We start from the raw sequence: 22,268 nt of genomic DNA on the forward strand, positions 1-22,268 counted from the left end.
TTTCTTCTCTATGGGCGGTCCCCTATTATTTGTTTTATTCTTCTGACACTATTTATACCCTGATATTTCTCCTACTTTTTCTTGTTCCCTCTGCAGAATGACTGGGGTAGTGAGGAAGTGGGAGGGATATTTAAGCCTTTGGCTGGGGTGTGTATTTCCCAACAGTAAGGAATAAAGCCGTGGACTCTCCCTATCTGGAAGGAAAGGAATTTATCTGGTAAGCATAAATTATGTTTTTAAGATATTTTTGTCCAATTTAAGTGTGTTTCACTAAAAGTGTGGTTATTTTATTGGCTTACAGTTTTTTTTAATTCAGATTAATTCATTAAATAGTCTAAGTATGCAAAAAAATATTTGAAAATAATTTTGGGAAAAAAAACATTTTCGTTTTCGGCCAATTGCATCCTGGATTTTCGGGTTTTGTTTTGATCCAGATTTTCCATTTTGGTGCATCACTAACTGGTTGGACTTCTTCCTGGTCTATCTAGTATGGTATAGGCAATGAATAACATCATCAATAGCTTTAATGTTGGGTAACTATTCCTGGGTCTTTGGTCTAGTCCAGGGGTGATCAACCTTGGCTCTCCAGAGGTTTTGGAACTACATTTTCCATGATGCTCAGACACTTTAAGCTGGCTGAGCATCATGGAAAATGTAGTTTCAAAACCTCGGGAGAGCCAAGGTTGATCACCCCTGGTCTAGTCAAAGGACTAAGTAATTCTCTAGTTTCCTGAGTAAAGTGCAGTTTTTTTCTCCATGTTTTGCTGATGTTTATAGGATTAATTCATTATTAATAATAGTAGTAGTCATAATAATATGAGAGCCTGCATTATATCTAGTATATTGTCTCTTTTTCTGTGCCTCTGTTGATCGCAGCTCATGAAGTGTGTGCGCCTTCCTTTGCTGGGCAGAGATTTCCTTATGAGTAGTGTGGATACTGAACTCCTTGTGCGGCATCATTCTGAATGTAAAGACCTCCTCATTGAGGCTCTCAAGTATCATCTTATGCCAGAGCAACGTGGAGTGCTGAGTAATAGCAGAACCCGACCAAGACGCTGTGAGGGGGCCAGCACAGTGCTCTTTGCAGTAGGTAAGAAGACCAACAGCTCAGAGAGTTTATGGGGCGGCAGTGATGGCTATAACCTTTATAGAACAATTTGTATTCAGAAGGATCTTTTAGACATTTGTACATGCACATTGTTCTCCACAGATTTTTGCTGGTAGCAATATGAAATAGCCAGATGGGGGCAGTGTAATACTTTGCAATATTGAAACATTTTTATTTAAAGGGACAGTCAACACTAAAATTGTTATTGTTTAAAAAGATAGATAATGTCTTTACTACCCATTCCCCAACTTTGCACAGCAAACATTGTTATATTAATATACTTTATAACATTTAAACCTCTAAATTTCTGCCTGTTTCTAAGCCACTACAGACAGCCTCTTATCACATGCTTTTTTATTTGTTTTTCACAACAGGAGACTGCTAGTTCATGCGGTCCATATAGATAACATTGTGTTAATGCCCGTGGAGTTATTTAAGAGTCAGCACAACACAGCACTTATTGGCTAAAATGCAAGTCAATAGATAATAAATAAAAAGTTATGTGATCAGGGGGCTGTCAGAAGGTGCTTAGATACAAGGTAATCACAGAGGTAAAAAGTATATTAATATAACTGTGTTAGTTATGCAAAACTGGGGAATGGGTAATTATCGATCTTATAAACAATAAGAATTCTATTGTAGACTGTCCCTTTAAGCTATCCAAAGCACAAATTAATTGCATAATTTAACATAAATTGATTTTATAATAATTTGTTCTACAGACATTGAAAACATTTAGGTCTAGATTACAAGTGGAGCACTAATTTATTGCGCGCCTGCAAACAGGCAAATTCTCCTGTTTATGGACGCACGATAAATAACCAGCCATTACAGTTTTGAGGGGTTAAAGTTGGCAAATGTGGGATGTTAGAAAAAAAAGGTACTGAAAAGTGCCTTTACATAGTGGTCTATGACTGTGTGTTCCCTGTAAATATATATGTATATGAATATATACATATATATTTATGTTAATAAGTGTATATACACATATTAACACATAAATATATATTCATATATATTTACAATCTGCTGCCCATCTCCTCAAGGCATAAGAACGAGGCTCCCATTGGAGCCTATGGAAGAGCGCTCTCATGAGCGCAAAGCTTCTGTGCAATGCGAACGTGCGTTCCCATTGCACCTAACTTGTAATACCAGCGCACGCAAATTACTAAATTGAGAGCAAATATTGCTTTCGCAGAAGCGATATTTTGCGCTTTACTTATAATCTAGCCCGTTGTTAGTAAGCATAAATTCCAAGAGATTCAGGACAAAATTTGATTGCTTATGATAATTAATTCCCCTTGTTTCCAAAAAAAACTTGTGCCGCTCTTATCCCTACTTTATGAAGGGTTACACATCCAAAGCCACCAGTAAAGTTAAATCTGATACCACAATTTAGTCTAACCTTTTGAGAACATCTAAATTATCTTTAACATAGTTTGGATATGTTGAATAAAAAAGCGTCTTAAAAAATATCTACACAATTTCCTTCAGGTATTCAGAGTGCTTATGGTGTTTTTATGTTTGGAGCTTGATGCAGAAATTTAAAATGGAAGAATTAAAAAAAAAGCCTTTTCTCCAACATAGGTGTGTCCGGTCCACGGCGTCATCCTTACTTGTGGGATATTCTCTTCCCCAACAGGAAATGGCAAAGAGCCCAGCAAAGCTGGTCACATGATCCCTCCTAGGCTCCGCCTACCCCAGTCATTCTCTTTGCCGTTGCACAGGCAACATCTCCACGGAGATGGTTAAGAGTTTTTTGGTGTTTAAATGTAGTTTTTATCCTTCAATCAAGAGTTTGTTATTTTAAAATAGTGCTGGTATGTACTATTTACTCTGAAACAGAAAAGAGATGAAGATTTCTGTTTGTAAGAGGAAGATGATTTTAGCAACCGTTACTAAAATCGATGGCTGTTTCCACACAGGACTGTTGAGATGAAGTAACTTCAGTTGGGGGAAACAGTGGGCAGACTTTGATGCTTGAGGTATGACTGGCCACATTTCTAACAAGACTTGTAATGCTGGAAGGCTGTCATTTTCCCTATGGGAACCGGTAAGCCATTTTCTTAGTTAAGTATAAGAATAAAGGGCTTCACAAGGGCTTTAAAGACTGGTAGACATATTTCTGGGCTAAAACGATTACTTTCTAAGCATATTTAGTGGATTATAATTATAAATAGTTCTTATAATCTTGGGGATTGTTTTAAAAAAACGGCAGGCACTGTATTGGACACCTTTTTCACTGGGGGCCTTTTCTAGTCATAGGCAGAGCCTCATTTTCGCGCCACTAATGCGCAGTTGTTTTTGGAGAGCAAGGCATGCAGATGCATGTGTGAGGAGCTAAGAACCACTGAAAAAGTTGATTGAAGGCGTCATTTGGTATCGTATTCCCCTCTGGGCTTGGTTGGGTCTCAGCAAAGCAGATACCTGGGACTGTATAGGGGTTAAATGTAAAAACGGCTCCGGTTCCGTTATTTCTCCAACATAGGTGTGTCCGGTCCACGGCGTCATCCTTACTTGTGGGATATTCTCTTCCCCAACAGGAAATGGCAAAGAGCCCAGCAAAGCTGGTCACATGATCCCTCCTAGGCTCCGCCTACCCCAGTCATTCTCTTTGCCGTTGTACAGGGTTTGCTATTGTGGCGCGCAGAGCGCTTTGGTTGAAATCTTGGTCGGCTGATGCGTCTTCCAAGAACAAGCTACTAAACATTCCTTTCAAGGGGAAAACGCTGTTTGGCCCTGACTTGAAAGAGATTATCTCTGATATCACTGGGGGTAAGGGCCACGCCCTTCCTCAGGATCGGCCTTTCAAGGAAAAAAATAGACCTAATTTTCGTCCCTTTCGTAAAAACGGACCAGCCCAAAGTGCTACGTCCTCTAAGCAAGAGGGTAATACTTCTCAAGCCAAGCCAGCTTGGAGACCAATGCAAGGCTGGAACAAGGGAAAGCAGGCCAAGAAACCTGCCACTGCTACCAAGACAGCATGAAATATTGGCCCCCGATCCGGGACCGGATCTGGTGGGGGGCAGACTCTCTCTCTTCGCTCAGGCTTGGGCAAGAGATGTTCTGGATCCTTGGGCGCTAGAAATAGTCTCCCAGGGTTATCTTCTGGAATTCAAGGGACTTCCCCCAAGGGGGAGGTTCCACAGGTCTCAGTTGTCTTCAGACCACATAAAAAGACAGGCGTTCTTACATTGTGTAGAAGACCTGTTAAAAATGGGAGTGATTCATCCTGTTCCATTAAGAGAACAAGGGATGGGGTTCTACTCCAATCTGTTCATAGTTCCCAAAAAAGAGGGAACGTTCAGACCAATCTTAGATCTCAAGATCTTAAACAAGTTTCTCAAGGTTCCATCGTTCAAGATGGAAACCATTCGAACTATTCTTCCTTCCATCCAGGAAGGTCAATTCATGACCACGGTGGATTTAAAGGATGCGTATCTACATATTCCTATCCACAAGGAACATCATCGGTTCCTAAGGTTTGCATTCCTGGACAAACATTACCAGTTTGTGGCGCTTCCTTTCGGATTAGCCACTGCTCCAAGGATTTTCACAAAGGTACTAGGGTCCCTTCTAGCGGTGCTAAGACCAAGGGGCATTGCAGTAGTACCTTACCTGGACGACATTCTGATTCAAGCGTCGTCCCTTCCTCAAGCAAAGGCTCACACGGACATCGTCCTGGCCTTTCTCAGATCTCACGGCTGGAAAGTGAACGTGGAAAAGAGTTCTCTATCCCCGTCAACAAGGGTTCCCTTCTTGGGAACAATTATAGACTCCTTAGAAATGAGGATTTTTCTAACAGAGGCCAGAAAAACAAAACTTCTAGACTCTTGTCGGATACTTCATTCCGTTCCTCTTCCTTCCATAGCTCAGTGCATGGAAGTGATCGGGTTGATGGTAGCGGCAATGGACATAGTTCCTTTTGCGCGCATTCATCTAAGACCATTACAACTGTGCATGCTCAGTCAGTGGAATGGGGACTATACAGACTTGTCTCCAAAGATACAAGTAAATCAGAGGACCAGAGACTCACTCCGTTGGTGGCTGTCCCTGGACAACCTGTCACAAGGGATGACATTCCGCAGACCAGAGTGGGTCATTGTCACGACCGACGCCAGTCTGATGGGCTGGGGCGCGGTCTGGGGATCCCTGAAAGCTCAGGGTCTTTGGTCTCGGGAAGAATCTCTTCTACCGATAAATATTCTGGAACTGAGAGCGATATTCAATGCTCTCAAGGCTTGGCCTCAGCTAGCGAGGACCAAGTTCATACGGTTTCAATCAGACAACATGACGACTGTTGCGTACATCAACCATCAGGGGGGAACAAGGAGTTCCCTAGCGATGGAAGAAGTGACCAAAATCATTCTATGGGCGGAGTCTCACTCCTGCCACCTGTCTGCTATCCACATCCCAGGAGTGGAAAATTGGGAAGCGGATTTTCTGAGTCGTCAGACATTGCATCCGGGGGAGTGGGAACTCCATCCGGAAATCTTTGCCCAAGTCACTCAGCTGTGGGGCATTCCAGACATGGATCTAATGGCCTCTCGTCAGAACTTCAAAGTTCCTTGCTACGGGTCCAGATCCAGGGATCCCAAGGCGGCTCTAGTGGATGCACTAGTAGCACCTTGGACCTTCAAACTAGCTTATGTGTTCCCGCCGTTTCCTCTCATCCCCAGGCTGGTAGCCAGGATCAATCAGGAGAGGGCGTCGGTGATCTTGATAGCTCCTGCGTGGCCACGCAGGACTTGGTATGCAGATCTGGTGAATATGTCATCGGCTCCACCTTGGAAGCTACCTTTGAGACGAGACCTTCTTGTTCAGGGTCCGTTCGAACATCCGAATCTGGTTTCACTCCAGCTGACTGCTTGGAGATTGAACGCTTGATTTTATCGAAGCGAGGATTCTCAGATTCTGTTATCGATACTCTTGTTCAGGCCAGAAAGCCTGTAACTCGAAAGATTTACCACAAGATTTGGAAAAAATATATCTGTTGGTGTGAATCTAAAGGATTCCCTTGGGACAAGGTTAAGATTCCTAGGATTCTATCCTTCCTTCAAGAAGGATTGGAAAAAGGATTATCTGCAAGTTCCCTGAAGGGACAGATTTCCGCCTTGTCGGTGTTACTTCACAAAAAGCTGGCAGCTGTGCCAGATGTTCAAGCCTTTGTTCAGGCTCTGGTTAGAATCAAGCCTGTTTACAAACCTTTGACTCCTCCTTGGAGTCTCAATTTAGTTCTTTCAGTTCTTCAGGGGGTTCCGTTTGAACCCTTGCATTCCGTTGATATTAAATTATTATCTTGGAAAGTTTTGTTTTTGGTTGCAATTTCTTCTGCTAGAAGAGTTTCAGAATTATCTGCTCTGCAGTGTTCTCCTCCTTATCTGGTGTTCCATGCAGATAAGGTGGTTTTGCGTACTAAACCTGGTTTTCTTCCGAAAGTTGTTTCTAACAAAAACATTAACCAGGAGATTATCGTACCTTCTCTGTGTCCGAAACCAGTTTCAAAGAAGGAACGTTTGTTGCACAATTTGGATGTTGTTCGCGCTCTAAAATTCTATTTAGATGCTACAAAGGATTTTAGACAAACATCTTCCTTGTTTGTTGTTTATTCCGGTAAAAGGAGAGGTCAAAAAGCAACTTCTACCTCTCTCTCTTTTTGGATTAAAAGCATCATCAGATTGGCTTACGAGACTGCCGGACGGCAGCCTCCCGAAAGAATCACAGCTCATTCCACTAGGGCTGTGGCTTCCACATGGGCCTTCAAGAACGAGGCTTCTGTTGATCAGATATGTAGGGCAGCGACTTGGTCTTCACTGCACACTTTTACCAAATTTTACAAGTTTGATACTTTTGCTTCTTCTGAGGCTATTTTTGGGAGAAAGGTTTTGCAAGCCGTGGTGCCTTCCATTTAGGTGACCTGATTTGCTCCCTCCCTTCATCCGTGTCCTAAAGCTTTGGTATTGGTTCCCACAAGTAAGGATGACGCCGTGGACCGTACACACCTATGTTGGATAAAACAGAATTTATGTTTACCTTATAAATTATTTTCTCCAACGGTGTGTCCGGTCCACGGCCCGCCCTGGTTTTTTTAATCAGGTCTGATATTTTATTTTCTTTAACTACAGTCACCACGGTACCATATGGTTTCTCCTATGCAAATATTCCTCCTTAACGTCGGTCGAATGACTGGGGTAGGCGGAGCCTAGGAGGGATCATGTGACCAGCTTTGCTGGGCTCTTTGCCATTTCCTGTTGGGGAAGAGAATATCCCACAAGTAAGGATGACGCCGTGGACCGGACACACCGTTGGAGAAAGTAATTTATCAGGTAAACATAAATTCTGTTTTTAAGAGTTAAAGCTTTCAAATTTGGTGTGCAATACTTTTAAGGCTTTAAGACACTGTGGTGAAATTTTGGTGGATTTTGAACAATTCCTTCATACTTTTTCACATATTCAGTAATAAAGTGTGTTCAGTTTAAAATTTAAAGTGACAGTAACAGTTTTATTTTAAAACGTTTTTTGTGCTTTGTTATCAAGTTTATGCCTGTTAACATGTCTGAACCATCAGATAGACGATGTTCTATATGTTTGAAAGCCAAGGTTCCTCCCCATTTAAATATATGTGATGATTGTGACATAGTGTCCAAACAAAGTAGGGACAATGATGCCACTGATAATGATGTTGCCCAAGATGATTCCTCAAGTGAGGGGAGTAAGCATGGTACTGCATCATCCCCTTCTGTGTCTACACCAGTCATGCCCACACAAGAGGCCCCTAGTACATCTAGTGCGCCAATACTTATTACTATGCAACAATTAACGGCTGTAATGGATAATTCTATTAAAAACATTTTGTCCAAAATGCCCACTTATCAGAGAAAGCGCGATTGCTCTGTTTTAGATACTGAAGAGCAAGAGGACGCTGATGATAATCGTTCTGACATACCCTCACACCAATCTGAAGGGGCCAGGAGGGAGGTTTTGTCTGAGGGAGAAATTTCAGATTCAGGAAAAATTTCTCAACAAGCTGAACCTGATGTTATTACATTTAAATTTAAATTAGAACATCTCCGCGCACTGCTTAAGGAGGTGTTATCTACTCTGGATGATTGTGACAATTTGGTCATTCCAGAGAAATTATGTAAGATGGACAAGTTCCTAGAGGTCCCGGTGCCCCCCGATGCTTTTCCTATACCCAAGCGGGTGGCGGACATTGTAAATAAGGAATGGGAAAGGCCCGGCATACCTTTTGTTCCTCCCCCTATATTTAAGAAATTATTTCCTATGGTCGACCCCAGAAAGGACTTATGGCAGACAGTCCCCAAGGTCGAGGGGGCGGTTTCTACTCTAAACAAACGCACTACTATCCCTATAGAAGATAGTTGTGCTTTCAAAGATCCTATGGATAAAAAATTAGAGGGTTTGCTTAAAAAGATGTTTGTTCAGCAAGGTTACCTTCTACAACCAATTTCATGCATTGTTCCTGTCACTACAGCAGCGTGTTTCTGGTTCGAAGAACTAGAAAAGTCGCTCAATAAAGAATCTTCGTATGAGGAGGTTATGGACAGAGTTCAAGCACTTAAATTGGCTAACTCTTTTATTTTAGATGCCACTTTGCAATTAGCTAGATTAGCGGCGAAAAATTCAGGATTTGCTATTGTGGCGCGCAGAGCGCTTTGGCTAAAGTCTTGGTCAGCGGATGTGTCCTCCAAGACCAAATTGCTTAACATCCCTTTCAAGGGTAAAACACTGTTTGGCCCTGACTTGAAAGAGATTATTTCAGACATCACTGGGGGAAAGGGCCACGCCCTTCCTCAGGATAGGTCTTTTAAGGCTAAAAATAAGCCAAATTTTCGTCCCTTTCGCAGAAACGGACCAGCCTCAAATTCTACACCCTCTAAGCAAGAGGGTAATACTTCTCAAACCAAACCAGCCTGGAGACCGATGCAAGGCTGGAACAAGGGTAAGCAGGCCAAGAAACCTGCCACTGCTACCAAAACAGCATGAAGTGTTGGCCCCCGATCCGGGACCGGATCTGGTGGGGGGCAGACTCTCTCTCTTTGCTCAGGCTTGGGCAAGAGATGTTCAGGATCCTTGGGCGCTAGAAATAGTTTCTCAAGGTTATCTCCTGGAATTCAAGGAACTACCCCCAAGGGGAAGGTTCCACAGGTCTCAATTATCTTCAAACCAAATAAAAAGACAGGCATTCTTACATTGTGTAGAAGACCTGTTAAGAATGGGAGTGATTCATCCAGTTCCATTAGGAGAACAAGGGATGGGGTTTTACTCCAACCTGTTCATAGTTCCCAAAAAAGAGGGAACATTCAGACCAATTTTAGATCTCAAGATTCTAAACAAATTTCTCAGGGTTCCATCGTTCAAAATGGAAACCATTCGAACGATTCTTCCTACCATCCAGGAAGGTCAATTCATGACCACGGTGGATTTAAAGGATGCGTACCTACATATTCCTATCCACAAGGAACATCATCGGTTCCTAAGGTTCGCCTTTCTGGACAAGCATTACCAGTTTGTGGCACTTCCATTCGGATTAGCCACTGCTCCAAGGATTTTCACAAAGGTACTAGGGTCCCTTCTAGCGGTGCTAAGACCAAGGGGCATTGCAGTAGTACCTTACTTGGACGACATACTGATTCAAGCGTCGTCTCTGTCAAAAGCAAAGGCTCATACGGACATTGTCCTAGCCTTTCTCAGATCTCACGGGTGGAAAGTGAACATAGAAAAAAGTTCTCTGTCCCCGTCAACAAGAGTTCCCTTCTTGGGAACAATAATAGATTCCTTAGAAATTAAGATTTTTCTGACAGAGGCCAGAAAATCAAAACTTCTAAGCTCTTGTCAAGTACTTCATTCTGTTCTTCTTCCTTCCATAGCGCAGTGCATGGAAGTAATAGGTTTGATGGTTGCGGCAATGGACATAGTTCCTTTTGCACGAATTCATCTAAGACCATTAAAACTGTGCATGCTCAGACAGTGGAATGGGGATTATACAGACTTGTCTCCGACGATCCAAGTAGATCAAAGAACCAGAGATTCACTCCGTTGGTGGCTGACCCTGGACAACCTGTCACAGGGAATGAGCTTCCGCAGACCAGAGTGGGTCATTGTCACGACCGACGCCAGTCTGGTGGGCTGGGGCGCGGTCTGGGAACCCCTGAAAGCTCAGGGTCTATGGTCTCGGGAAGAATCTCTTCTCCCGATAAACATTCTGGAACTGAGAGCGATATTCAATGCTCTCAAAGCTTGGCCTCAACTAGCAAAGGCCAAATTCATAAGGTTTCAATCAGACAACATGACGACTGTTGCATATATCAACCATCAGGGGGGAACAAGGAGTTCCCTGGCGATGGAAGAAGTGACCAAAATAATTCAATGGGCGGAGAATCACTCCTGCCACTTGTCTGCAATCCACATCCCAGGAGTGGAAAATTGGGAAGCGGATTTTCTGAGTCGTCAGACTTTCCATCCGGGGGAGTGGGAACTCCATCCGGAAATCTTTGCCCAAATAACTCAATTATGGGGCATTCCAGACATGGATCTGATGGCGTCTCGTCAGAACTTCAAGGTTCCTTGCTACGGGTCCAGATCCAGGGATCCCAAGGTGACTCTAGTAGATGCACTAGTAGCACCTTGGACTTTCAACCTAGCTTACGTATTCCCACCGTTTCCTCTCATTCCCAGGCTGGTAGCCAGGATCAATCAGGAGAGGGCTTCGGTGATCTTGATAGCTCCTGCGTGGCCACGCAGAACTTGGTATGCAGACCTGGTGAATATGTCATCGGCTCCACCATGGAAGCTACCTTTGAGACAGGACCTTCTTGTTCAAGGTCCATTTGAACATCCGAATCTGGCTTCCCTCCAACTGACTGCTTGGAGATTGAACGCTTGATTTTATCAAAGCGTGGGTTTTCAGATTCTGTCATAGATACTCTTATTCAGGCTAGAAAGCCTGTAACTAGGAAAATTTACCATAAAATATGGAAAAAATATATCTGTTGGTGTGAATCTAAAGGATTCCCATGGAACAAGATAAAAATTCCTAAGATTCTATCCTTTCTACAAGAGGGTTTGGAGAAAGGATTATCTGCAAGTTCTTTGAAGGGACAGATCTCTGCTTTATCTGTTTTACTTCACAAAAAGCTGGCGGCTGTGCCAGATGTTCAAGCTTTTGTTCAGGCTCTGGTTAGAATCAAGCCTGTTTACAGACCTTTGACTCCTCCTTGGAGTCTAAATTTAGTTCTTTCAGTTCTTCAAGGGGTTCCGTTTGAACCCTTACATTCCGTAGATATTAAGTTACTATCTTGGAAAGTTTTGTTTTTGGTTGCAATTTCTTCTGCTAGAAGAGTTTCAGAGTTATCTGCTCTGCAGTGTTCTCCTCCTTATCTGGTGTTCCATGCAGATAAGGTGGTTTTGCGTACTAAACCTGGTTTTCTTCCGAAAGTTGTTTCTAACAAAAATATTAACCAGGAGATAGTTGTGCCTTCTTTGTGTCCGAATCCAGTTTCAAAGAAGGAACGTTTGTTACACAATTTGGATGTAGTTCGTGCTCTAAAATTCTATTTAGAGGCTACAAAGGATTTCAGACAAACATCTTCTTTGTTTGTTGTTTATTCTGGTAAAAGGAGAGGTCAAAAAGCAACTTCTACCTCTCTCTCTTTTTGGCTTAAAAGCATCATCCGATTGGCTTATGAGACTGCCGGACGGCAGCCTCCTGAAAGAATCACAGCTCACTCCACTAGGGCTGTGGCTTCCACATGGGCCTTCAAGAACGAGGCTTCTGTTGACCAGATATGTAAGGCAGCGACTTGGTCTTCACTGCACACTTTTGCCAAATTTTACAAATTTGATACTTTTGCTTCTTCGGAGGCTATTTTTGGGAGAAAGGTTTTGCAAGCCGTGGTGCCTTCCATCTAGGTGACCTGATTTGCTCCCTCCCTTCATCCGTGTCCTAAAGCTTTGGTATTGGTTCCCACAAGTAAGGATGACGCCGTGGACCGGACACACCTATGTTGGAGAAAACAGAATTTATGCTTACCTGATAAATTACTTTCTCCAACGGTGTGTCCGGTCCACGGCCCGCCCTGGTTTTTTAATCAGGTCTGATGAATTATTTTCTCTAACTACAGTCACCACGGTATCATATGATTTCTCCTATGCATATTCCTCCTTTACGTCGGTCGAATGACTGGGGTAGGCGGAGCCTAGGAGGGATCATGTGACCAGCTTTGCTGGGCTCTTTGCCATTTCCTGTTGGGGAAGAGAATATCCCACAAGTAAGGATGACGCCGTGGACCGGACACACCGTTGGAGAAAGTAATTTATCAGGTAAGCATAAATTCTGTTTTTTTGTGTGTAATAAGTGGATGGTCTTCCAGATACTAGCATGTGTTTTTCCTATATATATTTTATAAAATGGTGAGAGTCCACATGCCATCAAATGTGAGATTAAAATCCAGTCCACTGGGGGGGGCGTGTCCGGATGGCGGCCGTGACTGGTTGCAAAACTAAGAAGCTCCTGAAATTTTCCAGATAATCTGTGGATAATCCATAAACATATTAAGCATCCAAATTTATAATACACAGATTCCAAATAAGGTAAATGGGCTGTTACCAACAGAACTTATTTTTGAGAGGATAACTTCAGCAAGGGAGCCATTCCGGACAGTTAGCTGGGGAGGCTGAGGCCTGCGATATCAATTCTACCCCCCCCGCCCCCAGGCTCATTTAACTAAGGACTTCATCCAGCAGGTTCCACACATCTATATATACCTTATTATTGGAATTGGATCGTAAAATGGATGATAGATTCAATGACCTACAAGCTATCACCAAGCAGGCCAGCATGGAAAATGAAACCATACAACTTCTACCACATGAACAAGACGCTGCAGCACCAAACAAAGAACATTCTGCTCTAAAACAGACTACATCGAGAGAGGAAATGTCGATCTCAGTTTGGAGGCATCCACCTCAGCTAAACTACCGACTCTCACTACTGCAGAGTTTAAACCCAGAACACATGCTCTCGCTACAATGTCGGATGGCGAACGATTTCTGTACACGGAACACCTTACACTATTCCAGTCAATTACCCCTATTGTATACTCAGACGAGGACCTACAATTTACCTCTTCAATTTCTATGTTTCTGTCAGGGGATGTGGCCAATCTCCACAGACGAGGTCCAGGACTGTCTAGGGAATATGTGTTGCCGGAGCTGGCAAGTGGGCTAGAGAGGTTTTTGCTCTCCGTATCCATGCTGGAGCTGACAACTGAATCTCCCTGGGAATCATCACCGGATGCCTGTAGCAACACTAACAAAACTTGGGACTCATGCCAAAGTGTAGTGGACTTGATCCGATCTGGCATAGGTTAGATGTGGAAACGTTATTATGACAATCAAGGTGCTTATTAATGAGACTCCTGTGCCATTTATGTTTGGATATATGATTTGACTTATATTCTGGTATTGTATATCTACAATTTATGTACCGTTGATTTAACTTATATAGTACAGCTGTAACTCCACAAACAATTTTTTAGTTCATGGGTTAGATGCGTCAGTTTCCCCACATCCCTGCTAATTAAAAAAATAAGTAACACTAGAGCTACTAAGCAGGCTAGAAGAGATCTCGATCTCCGTTCCCATAAAAAGACTGATAGTGGTATTTCACTGGGTACTTTTACCAGACGCCTCTAGCAATGCCAATAAAGAATGGGACACATGCCACATTCTAAGCCAGACCTGATCTGACATCGGTTAGTTATGGAGACATTCCCATGACTATTAATGTGAGCACGTTAGGTAAGAATTATTTGAAAACTTCCAATCTCTTATAACAGGTTTGCTCTAGTCAGATTATTCACGAGTCTTATGGGACATTATTATTTGGATATACGTTTTGGTTCAAATTATAATATTGTATGTTTACAATCTTTGTACTGCTGTTTTACCTTATATAGCAACGTTGTAATTTTATAAACAATCTTCTAGCATAGGGGTTAAATTCAACATTATCCCCACTCCCTTACTAAATAGACCTTATGCATAATTTAGGGTAGAGGCAGATAATAGTAGTTCAAGTACATCAGATTAGCTAATTTTGAATCTTAGAACTACATGTTTAATTCAGATATGGAAATTTTGCATTATTGAGTTATGCATAGGCCATTTTACACTCCGGTACATTTCATCACATTTGTGACACACCATATATTTGGAAGCCTGTTATAGAGTTACCTACAGATTCACACTTTTACGTAAGCTCTTGGTTCTACTGTTATATTCCAGTAGAAAATTAATTTGCCCACTCTTGGGTAAATCATTCCACAAAAGTATTATAAGTAATTGGGTATCTATTAGTTGTCAATACCTAATTTGAGTTATTATACTTCGTTATACCCTGATGTTTCATATATAGCAGAGGGTCCAGGAGTACATTTGATATACAACACTCAGGTACCTAAATGCTAGTTTTGACGAGAAGGCCTATGTTGTGACATTACTTGACATAGCTCACGATACACATAGAAGGTACTTCTGATCACTTGCGCAACCACTAGCACTCAAATCTCTCTCAGTTAGGATGTACTTAGCTAATCAAGAGCCAAAGCATATTTATATATAACCCAGTTTGCTCTATCAGGCCCATTTATCAAGCTCCGTACAGAGCTTGAAGGGCCGTGTTTCTGGCGAGTCTTCAGACTCGCCAGAAACACAACTTATGAAGCAGCGGTCACAAAGACCACTGCTCCATAACCCTGTCCGCCTGCTCTAAGCAGGCGGACAGGAATTGCCGTAAAATCAACCCAATCGAATACGATCGGGTTGATTGACACCTCCCTGCTGGCGGCCGATTGGCCGCCAGTCAGCAGGGGGCGGTATTGCACCAGCAGCTCTTGTGAGCTGCTGGTGCAATGTTAAATGCGGAGAGCCTGTTAGACAGCTATTGCCTGGACCTCCCTTTTAGCTCTGAAGTAATTACCTTAATAGTACCCTCATGAGGTCCTAGAGTATCTCTTGTCCAGTACATACTCATACCTTTATTCCCAGGTTTGTTTTGGAATACACTCCATCCTGTCTTTCCTATTTTATTGTTAATACTTTATCTTGAGTGGTGTTTATCTGCTGTTATACGAGTGGCCCTAGATAATTTGGGAGTAATTCACACTACTATAGCTACTGTTATAATTTAATCTCATTTTACCCACAATCCACCACTATCATTATGGCTGATGGCTATTTTGTTTATATGTGTCTCAATAGCGTTTAGAAGGTCCAAATCCCCTTCCCTTCCCTCAGCCGGGGAGGATGGGAGGGATTCCAATTAATAGTTTGTAGCAACAATACCCAGATTCACACGCCTCACCTATTCCATAACATATAATCCCTGATAAAGAGATACTGGTAGTTCCATCAGCATCCTATTTTAGTCAATATGAGTACATTTGTTATACTTAAGTGGCATTTATTACCTAAAGCTAACTAAAACTCTCATAGATGCCTAAGTACTTGTCGTTCAGTCTGATATACATCTTTCCTCCATTTGAGTTACTACCTAGGATGATAGCAGGATCAAGTAGGAATTAGCATTAGCAATTCTGATTACTCTAGCGTGACTATGCAAAACTTGGTATTTGGTTCTAATTCAAATGTCCCCCTAACCGCATTCTTTCTCAAGGCCCCTTCTATTAGGATCAGTAATAAACTTGATGGCATGGTGATTGAACACCTAATCCTGGTTCAAATAGGGCTATCTGATCAAGTTATTGATACCCTAATTTAGGCAAAGAAACTTGTGACCAGGTGCATATATCACAAGCTTTGTAAAACCTTTCTTTCCTGGTTTAAAGGACTAGTAAATACAGTAGATTTGCATAATCAACAAATGCATGATACAAAGACAATGCAACAGCACTTAGTCTGAACTTCAAATGAGTAGTAGTTTTTTCCTGGCAAATTTCAAAGTTATGTCTATTTCCACTCCTTCGGTATCATGTGACCCATCAGCCAATCACAAATACATATTTCTCCAACATTGGTGTGTCCGGTCCACAGCGTCATCCTTACTTGTGGGATATTCTCTTCCCCAACAGGAAATGGCAAAGAGTCCCAGCAAAGCTGGTCACATGATCCCTCCTAGGCTCTGCCCACCCCAGTCATTCTCTTTGCCGTTGCACAGGCAACATCTCCACGGAGATGGTTAAGAGTTTTTTTGGTGTTTAAATGTAGTTTTTATTCTTCTATCAAGTGTTTGTTATTTTAAAATAGTGCTGGTATGTACTATTTACTCTGAAACAGAAAAAGGATGAAGATTTCTGTTTGTAAGAGGAAGATGATTTTAGCAGACAGTTACTAAAATCGATTGCTGTTTCCACACAGGACTGTTGAGATGAAGTAACTTCAGTTGGGGGAAACAGTTAGCAGACCTTTCTGCTTAAGGTATGACTAGCCATATTTCTAACAAGACCATGTAATGCTGGAAGGCTGTCATTTCCCCTCATGGGGACCGGTAAGCCATTTTCTTAGTTAAACATAAAAGAATAAAGGGCTTCAAAAAGGGCTTCAAAAACTGGTAGACATTTTTCTGGGCTAAAACGATTGCTTTACTAGGCATATTATGCAGATTCTAACTAATAATGGTTATTATAATCTTGGGGATTGTTTAGAAAAACGGCAGGCACTGTGTTGGACACCTTTTTCAGATGGGGGCCTTTTCTAGTTATAGACAGAGCCTCATTTTCGCGCCACTAATGCGCAGTTGTTTTTGGAGAGCAAGGCATGCAGATGCATGTGTGAGGAGCTAAGAATCACTGAAAAAGCTTATAGAAGGCATCATTTGGTATCGTATTCCCCTCTGGGCTTGGTTGGGTCTCAGCAAAGCATATAGCTGGGACTGTATAGGGGTTAAATGTAAAAACGGCTCCGTTATTTTAAGGGTTAAAGCTCTGAAATTTGGTGTGCAATACTTTTAATGCTTTAAGACACTGTGGTGAAATTTTGGTGAATTTTGAACAATTCCTTCATACTTTTTCACATATTCAGTAATAAAGTGTTTTCAGTTTGAAATTTAAAGTGACAGTAACGGTTTTATTTTAAAACGTTTTGTGTGCTTTGTTGACAAGTTTAAGCCTGTTTAACATGTCTGTACCATCAAATAAGCTATGTTCTATATGTATGAAAGCCAATGTGTCTCCCCATTTAAATTTATGTGATAATTGTGCCATAGTGTCCAAACAAAGTAAGGACAGTAATGCCACAGATAATGATATTGCCCAAGATGATTCCTCAAATGAGGGGAGTAAACATGATACTACATCATCCCCTACTGTGTCTACACCAGTTATGCCCACACAGGAGGCCCCTAGTACATCTAGTGCGCCAATACTTATTACCATGCAACAATTAACGGCTGTAATGGATAACTCTATAGCAAATCTTTTATCCAAAATGCCTACTTATCAGAGAAAGCGCGATTGCTCTGTTTTAAACACTGAAGAGCAAGAGGACGCTGATGATAATTGTTCTGTCATACCCTCACACCAATCTGAAGGGGCCATGAGGGAGGTTTTGTCTGAGGGAGAAATTTCAGATTCAGGAAAGATTTCTCATCAAGCTGAACCTGATGTTGTGACATTTAAATTTAAATTAGAACATCTCCGCGCACTGCTTAAGGAGGTATTATCTACTCTGGATGATTGTGACAATTTGGTCATTCCAGAGAAGTTATGTAAGATGGACAAGTTCCTAGAGGTTCCGGTGCCCCCCGACGCTTTTCCTATACCCAAGCGGGTGGCGGACATAGTAAATAAAGAGTGGGAAAGGCCCGGCATACCTTTTGTCCCCCCCACTATATTTAAGAAATTATTTCCTATAGTCGACCCCAGAAAGGACTTATGGCAGACAGTCCCCAAGGTCGAGGGGGCGGTTTCTACTCTAAACAAACGCACTACTATTCCTATCGAAGATAGTTGTGCTTTCAAAGATCCTATGGATAAAAAATTAGAGGGTTTGCTTTAAAAGATTTTTGTTCAGCAAGGTTACCTTCTACAACCAATTTCATGCATTGTTCCTGTCACTACGGCAGCGTGTTTCTGGTTCGAGGAACTAGAAAAGTCGCTCAATAAAGAATCTTCGTATGAGGAGGTTATGGACAGAGTTCAAGCACTTAAATTGGCTAACTCTTTTATTTTAGATGCCGCTTTGCAATTAGCTAGATTAGCGGCGAAAAATTCAGGGTTTGCTATCGTGGCGCGCAGAGCGATTTGGCTAAAGTCTTGGTCAGCGGATGTGTCTTCCAAGACAAAATTGCTTAACATTCCTTTCAAGGGTAAAACATTATTTGGACCTGATTTGAAAGAGATTATTTCAGACATCACTGGGGGAAAGGGCCACGCCCTCCCACAGGATAGGTCTTTTAAGGCTAAAAATAAGCCTAATTTTCGTCCCTTTCGCAGAAACGGACCAGCCTCTAATTCTACATCCTCTAAGCAATAGGGTAATACTTCACAAGCCAAACCAGCCTGGAAACCAATGCAAGGCTGGAACAAGGGTAAGCAGGCCAAGAAGCCTACCACTGCTACCAAAACAGCATGAAGGGATAGCCCCCGATCCGGGACCGGATCTGGTGGGGGGCAGACTTTCTCTATTTGCTCAGGCTTGGGCAAGAGATGTTCAGGATCCTTGGGCGCTAGAAATAGTTTCTCAAGGTTATCTCCTGGAATTCAAGGAACTACCCCCAAGGGGAAGGTTCCACAGGTCTCAATTATCTTCAAACCAAATAAAAAGACAGGCATTCTTACATTGTGTAGAAGACCTGTTAAAGATGGGAGTGATTCATCCAGTTCCAATAAGAGAACAAGGGATGGGTTTTTATTCCAACCTGTTCATAGTTCCCAAAAAAGAGGGAACATTCAGACCAATTTTGGATCTCAAGATCCTAAACAAATTTCTCAGGGTACCATCGTTCAAAATGGAAACTATTCGAACGATCCTACCTACTATCCAGGAAAATCAATTTATGACTACCGTGGATTTAAAGGATGCGTACCTACATATTCCTATACACAAGGAACATCATCAGTTCCTAAGGTTCGCTTTTCTGGACAAGCATTACCAGTTTGTGGCACTTCCATTCGGATTAGCCACTGCTCCAAGGATTTTCACAAAGGTACTAGGGTCCCTTCTAGCGGTTCTAAGACCAAGGGGCATTGCAGTAGTACCTTACTTGGACGACATCCTGATTCAAGCGTCGTCTCTGTCAAAAGCAAAGGCTCATACGGACATCGTCCTAGCCTTTCTCAGATCTCACGGATGGAAGGTGAACAAAGAAAAAAGTTCTCTGTCCCCGTCAACAAGAGTTCCCTTCTTGGGAACAATAATAGATTCCTTAGAAATGAGGATTTTTCTAACAGAGGTCAGAAAATCAAAAATTCTAAGCTCTTGTCAAGTACTTCATTCTGTTCTTCGTCCTTCCATAGCGCAGTGCATGGAAGTAATAGGATTGATGGTTGCAACAATGGACATAGTTCCTTTTGCACGAATTCATCTAAGACCATTACAACTGTGCATGCTCAGACAGTGGAATGGGGATTATACAGACTTGTCTCCGACGATTCAAGTAGATCAAAAGACCAGAGATTCACTCCGTTGGTGGCTGACCCTGGACAATCTGTCACAGGGAATGAGCTTCCGCAGACCAGAGTGGGTCATTGTCACAACCGATGCCAGCCTGGTGGGCTGGGGTGCGGTCTGGGAACCCCTGAAAGCTCAGGGTCTATGGTCTCGGGAAGAATCTCTTCTCCCGATAAACATTCTGGAACTGAGAGCGATATTCAATGCTCTCAAAGCTTGGCCTCAACTAGCAAAGGCCAAATTCATAAGGTTTCAATCAGACAACATGACGACTGTTGCATATATCAATCATCAGGGGGGAACAAGGAGTTCCCTGGCGATGGAAGAAGTGACCAAAATAATTCAATGGGCGGAGGATCACTCCTGCCACTTGTCTGCGATCCACATCCCAGGAGTGGAAAATTGGGAAGCGGATTTTCTGAGTCGTCAGACATTCCATCCGGGGGAGTGGGAACTCCATCCGGAAATCTTTGCCCAAATAACTCAATTATGGGGCATTCCAGACATGGATCTGATGGCGTCTCGTCAGAACTTCAAGGTTCCTTGCTACGGGTCCAGATCCAGGGATCCCAAGGCGACTCTAGTAGATGCACTAGTAGCACCTTGGACCTTCAACCTAGCTTATGTATTCCCACCGTTTCCTCTCATTCCCAGGCTGGTAGCCAGGATCAATCAGGAGAGGGCTTCGGTGATCTTGATAGCTCCTGCGTGGCCACGCAGGACTTGGTATGCAGACCTGGTGAATATGTCATCGGCTCCACCATGGAAGCTACCTTTGAGACAGGACCTTCTTGTTCAAGGTCCATTCGAACATCCGAATCTGGTTTCCCTCCAGCTGACGGCTTGGAGATTGAACGCTTGATTTTATCAAAGCGTGGGTTTTCAGATTCTGTAATAGATTCTCTGATTCAGGCTAGAAAGCCTGTAACTAGAAAAATTTACCATAAAATATGGAAAAAATATATCTGTTGGTGTGAATCCAAAGGATTGCCATGGAACAAGATAAAGATTCCTAAGATTCTATCCTTTCTACAAGAGGGTTTGGAAAAAGGATTATCTGCAAGTTCTCTAAAGGGACAGATTTCTGCTTTATCTGTCTTACTACACAAACGACTGGCAGCTATGCCAGATGTTCAAGCATTTGTTCAGGCTCTGGTTAGGATCAAGCCTGTTTACAGACCTTTGACTCCTCCCTGGAGTTTAAATCTAGTTCTTTCAGTTCTTCAAGGGGTTCCGTTTGAACCCTTACATTCCGTAGATATTAAGTTACTATCTTGGAAAGTTTTGTTTTTGGTTGCAATCTCTTCTGCTAGAAGAGTTTCAGAGTTATCTGCTCTGCAGTGTTCTCCTCCTTATCTGGTGTTCCATGCAGATAAGGTGGTTTTGCGTACTAAGCCTGGTTTTCTTCCTAAAGTTGTTTCTAACAAAAATATTAACCAGGAGATAGTTGTACCTTCTTTGTGTCCGAATCCAGTTTCAAAGAAGGAGCATTTGTTACACAATTTGGACGTTGTCCGTGCTCTAAAATTCTATTTAGAGGCTACTAAAGATTTCAGACAAACATCATCCTTGTTTGTTGTTTATTCTGGTAAAAGGAGAGGTCAAAAAGCGACTTCCACCTCTCTTTCCTTTTGGCTTAAAAACATTATCTATTTGGCTTATGAGACTGCCGGACGGCAGCCTCCTGAGCGAATCACAGCTCACTCCACTAGGGCTGTGGCTTCCACATGGGCCTTCAAGAACGAGGCTTCTGTTGATCAGATATGTAAGGCAGCGACTTGGTCTTCACTGCACACTTTTGCCAAATTTTACAAATTTGATACTTTTGCTTCTTCGGAGGCTATTTTTGGGAGAAAGGTTTTGCAAGCTGTGGTGCCTTCTGTTTAGGTGACCTGATTTGCTCCCTCCCTTCATCCGTGTCCTAAAGCTTTGGTATTGGTTCCCACAAGTAAGGATGACGCCGTGGACCGGACACACCAATGTTGGAGAAAACAGAATTTATGCTTACCTGATAAATTACTTTCTCCAACGGTGTGTCCGGTCCACGGCCCGCCCTGGTTTTTTTAATCAGGTCTGATAATTTATTTTCTCTAACTACAGTCACCACGGTATCATATGATTTCTCCTATATATATTTCCTCCTGTCCGTCGGTCGAATGACTGGGGTGGGCAGAGCCTAGGAGGGATCATGTGACCAGCTTTGCTGGGACTCTTTGTCATTTCCTGTTGGGGAAGAGAATATCCCACAAGTAAGGATGACGCCGTGGACCGGACACACCGTTGGAGAAAGTAATTTATCAGGTAAGCATAAATTCTGTTATTCTCTGACTAATTGCACATGCTCAGTAGAAGCTGGGGACTCAAAAATTGTAAATATAAAAAGACTGTGCACATTTTGTTAATGGAAATAAATTGGAAAATTGTTTCAAATTGAATGCTCTATCTGAATCATGAAAGTTTAATTTTGACTTGTGTCCCTTTAATGCTAGAGGATACCCCTGGAGTTTTT

General features: G+C 42.4%; 1 protein-coding gene across 1 annotated transcript in view; it reads left to right on the forward strand.

The window, feature by feature from the left end:
- The window catches only part of KLHL17 (kelch like family member 17), a 607,468-nt gene that overhangs the window by 438,365 nt on the left and 146,835 nt on the right, over nucleotides 1-22,268 (forward strand). Inside the window, exon 5 of the mRNA XM_053690457.1 lies at nucleotides 877-1,090. Within this exon, the coding sequence (XP_053546432.1) occupies nucleotides 877-1,090 (214 nt within the window). The remainder of the gene's footprint in view (nucleotides 1-876; nucleotides 1,091-22,268) is intronic.

The sequence above is a fragment of the Bombina bombina genome, chromosome 8 (assembly GCF_027579735.1).
Source record: "Bombina bombina isolate aBomBom1 chromosome 8, aBomBom1.pri, whole genome shotgun sequence".
In the NCBI taxonomy this organism is placed as follows: Eukaryota; Metazoa; Chordata; class Amphibia; order Anura; family Bombinatoridae; genus Bombina; species Bombina bombina.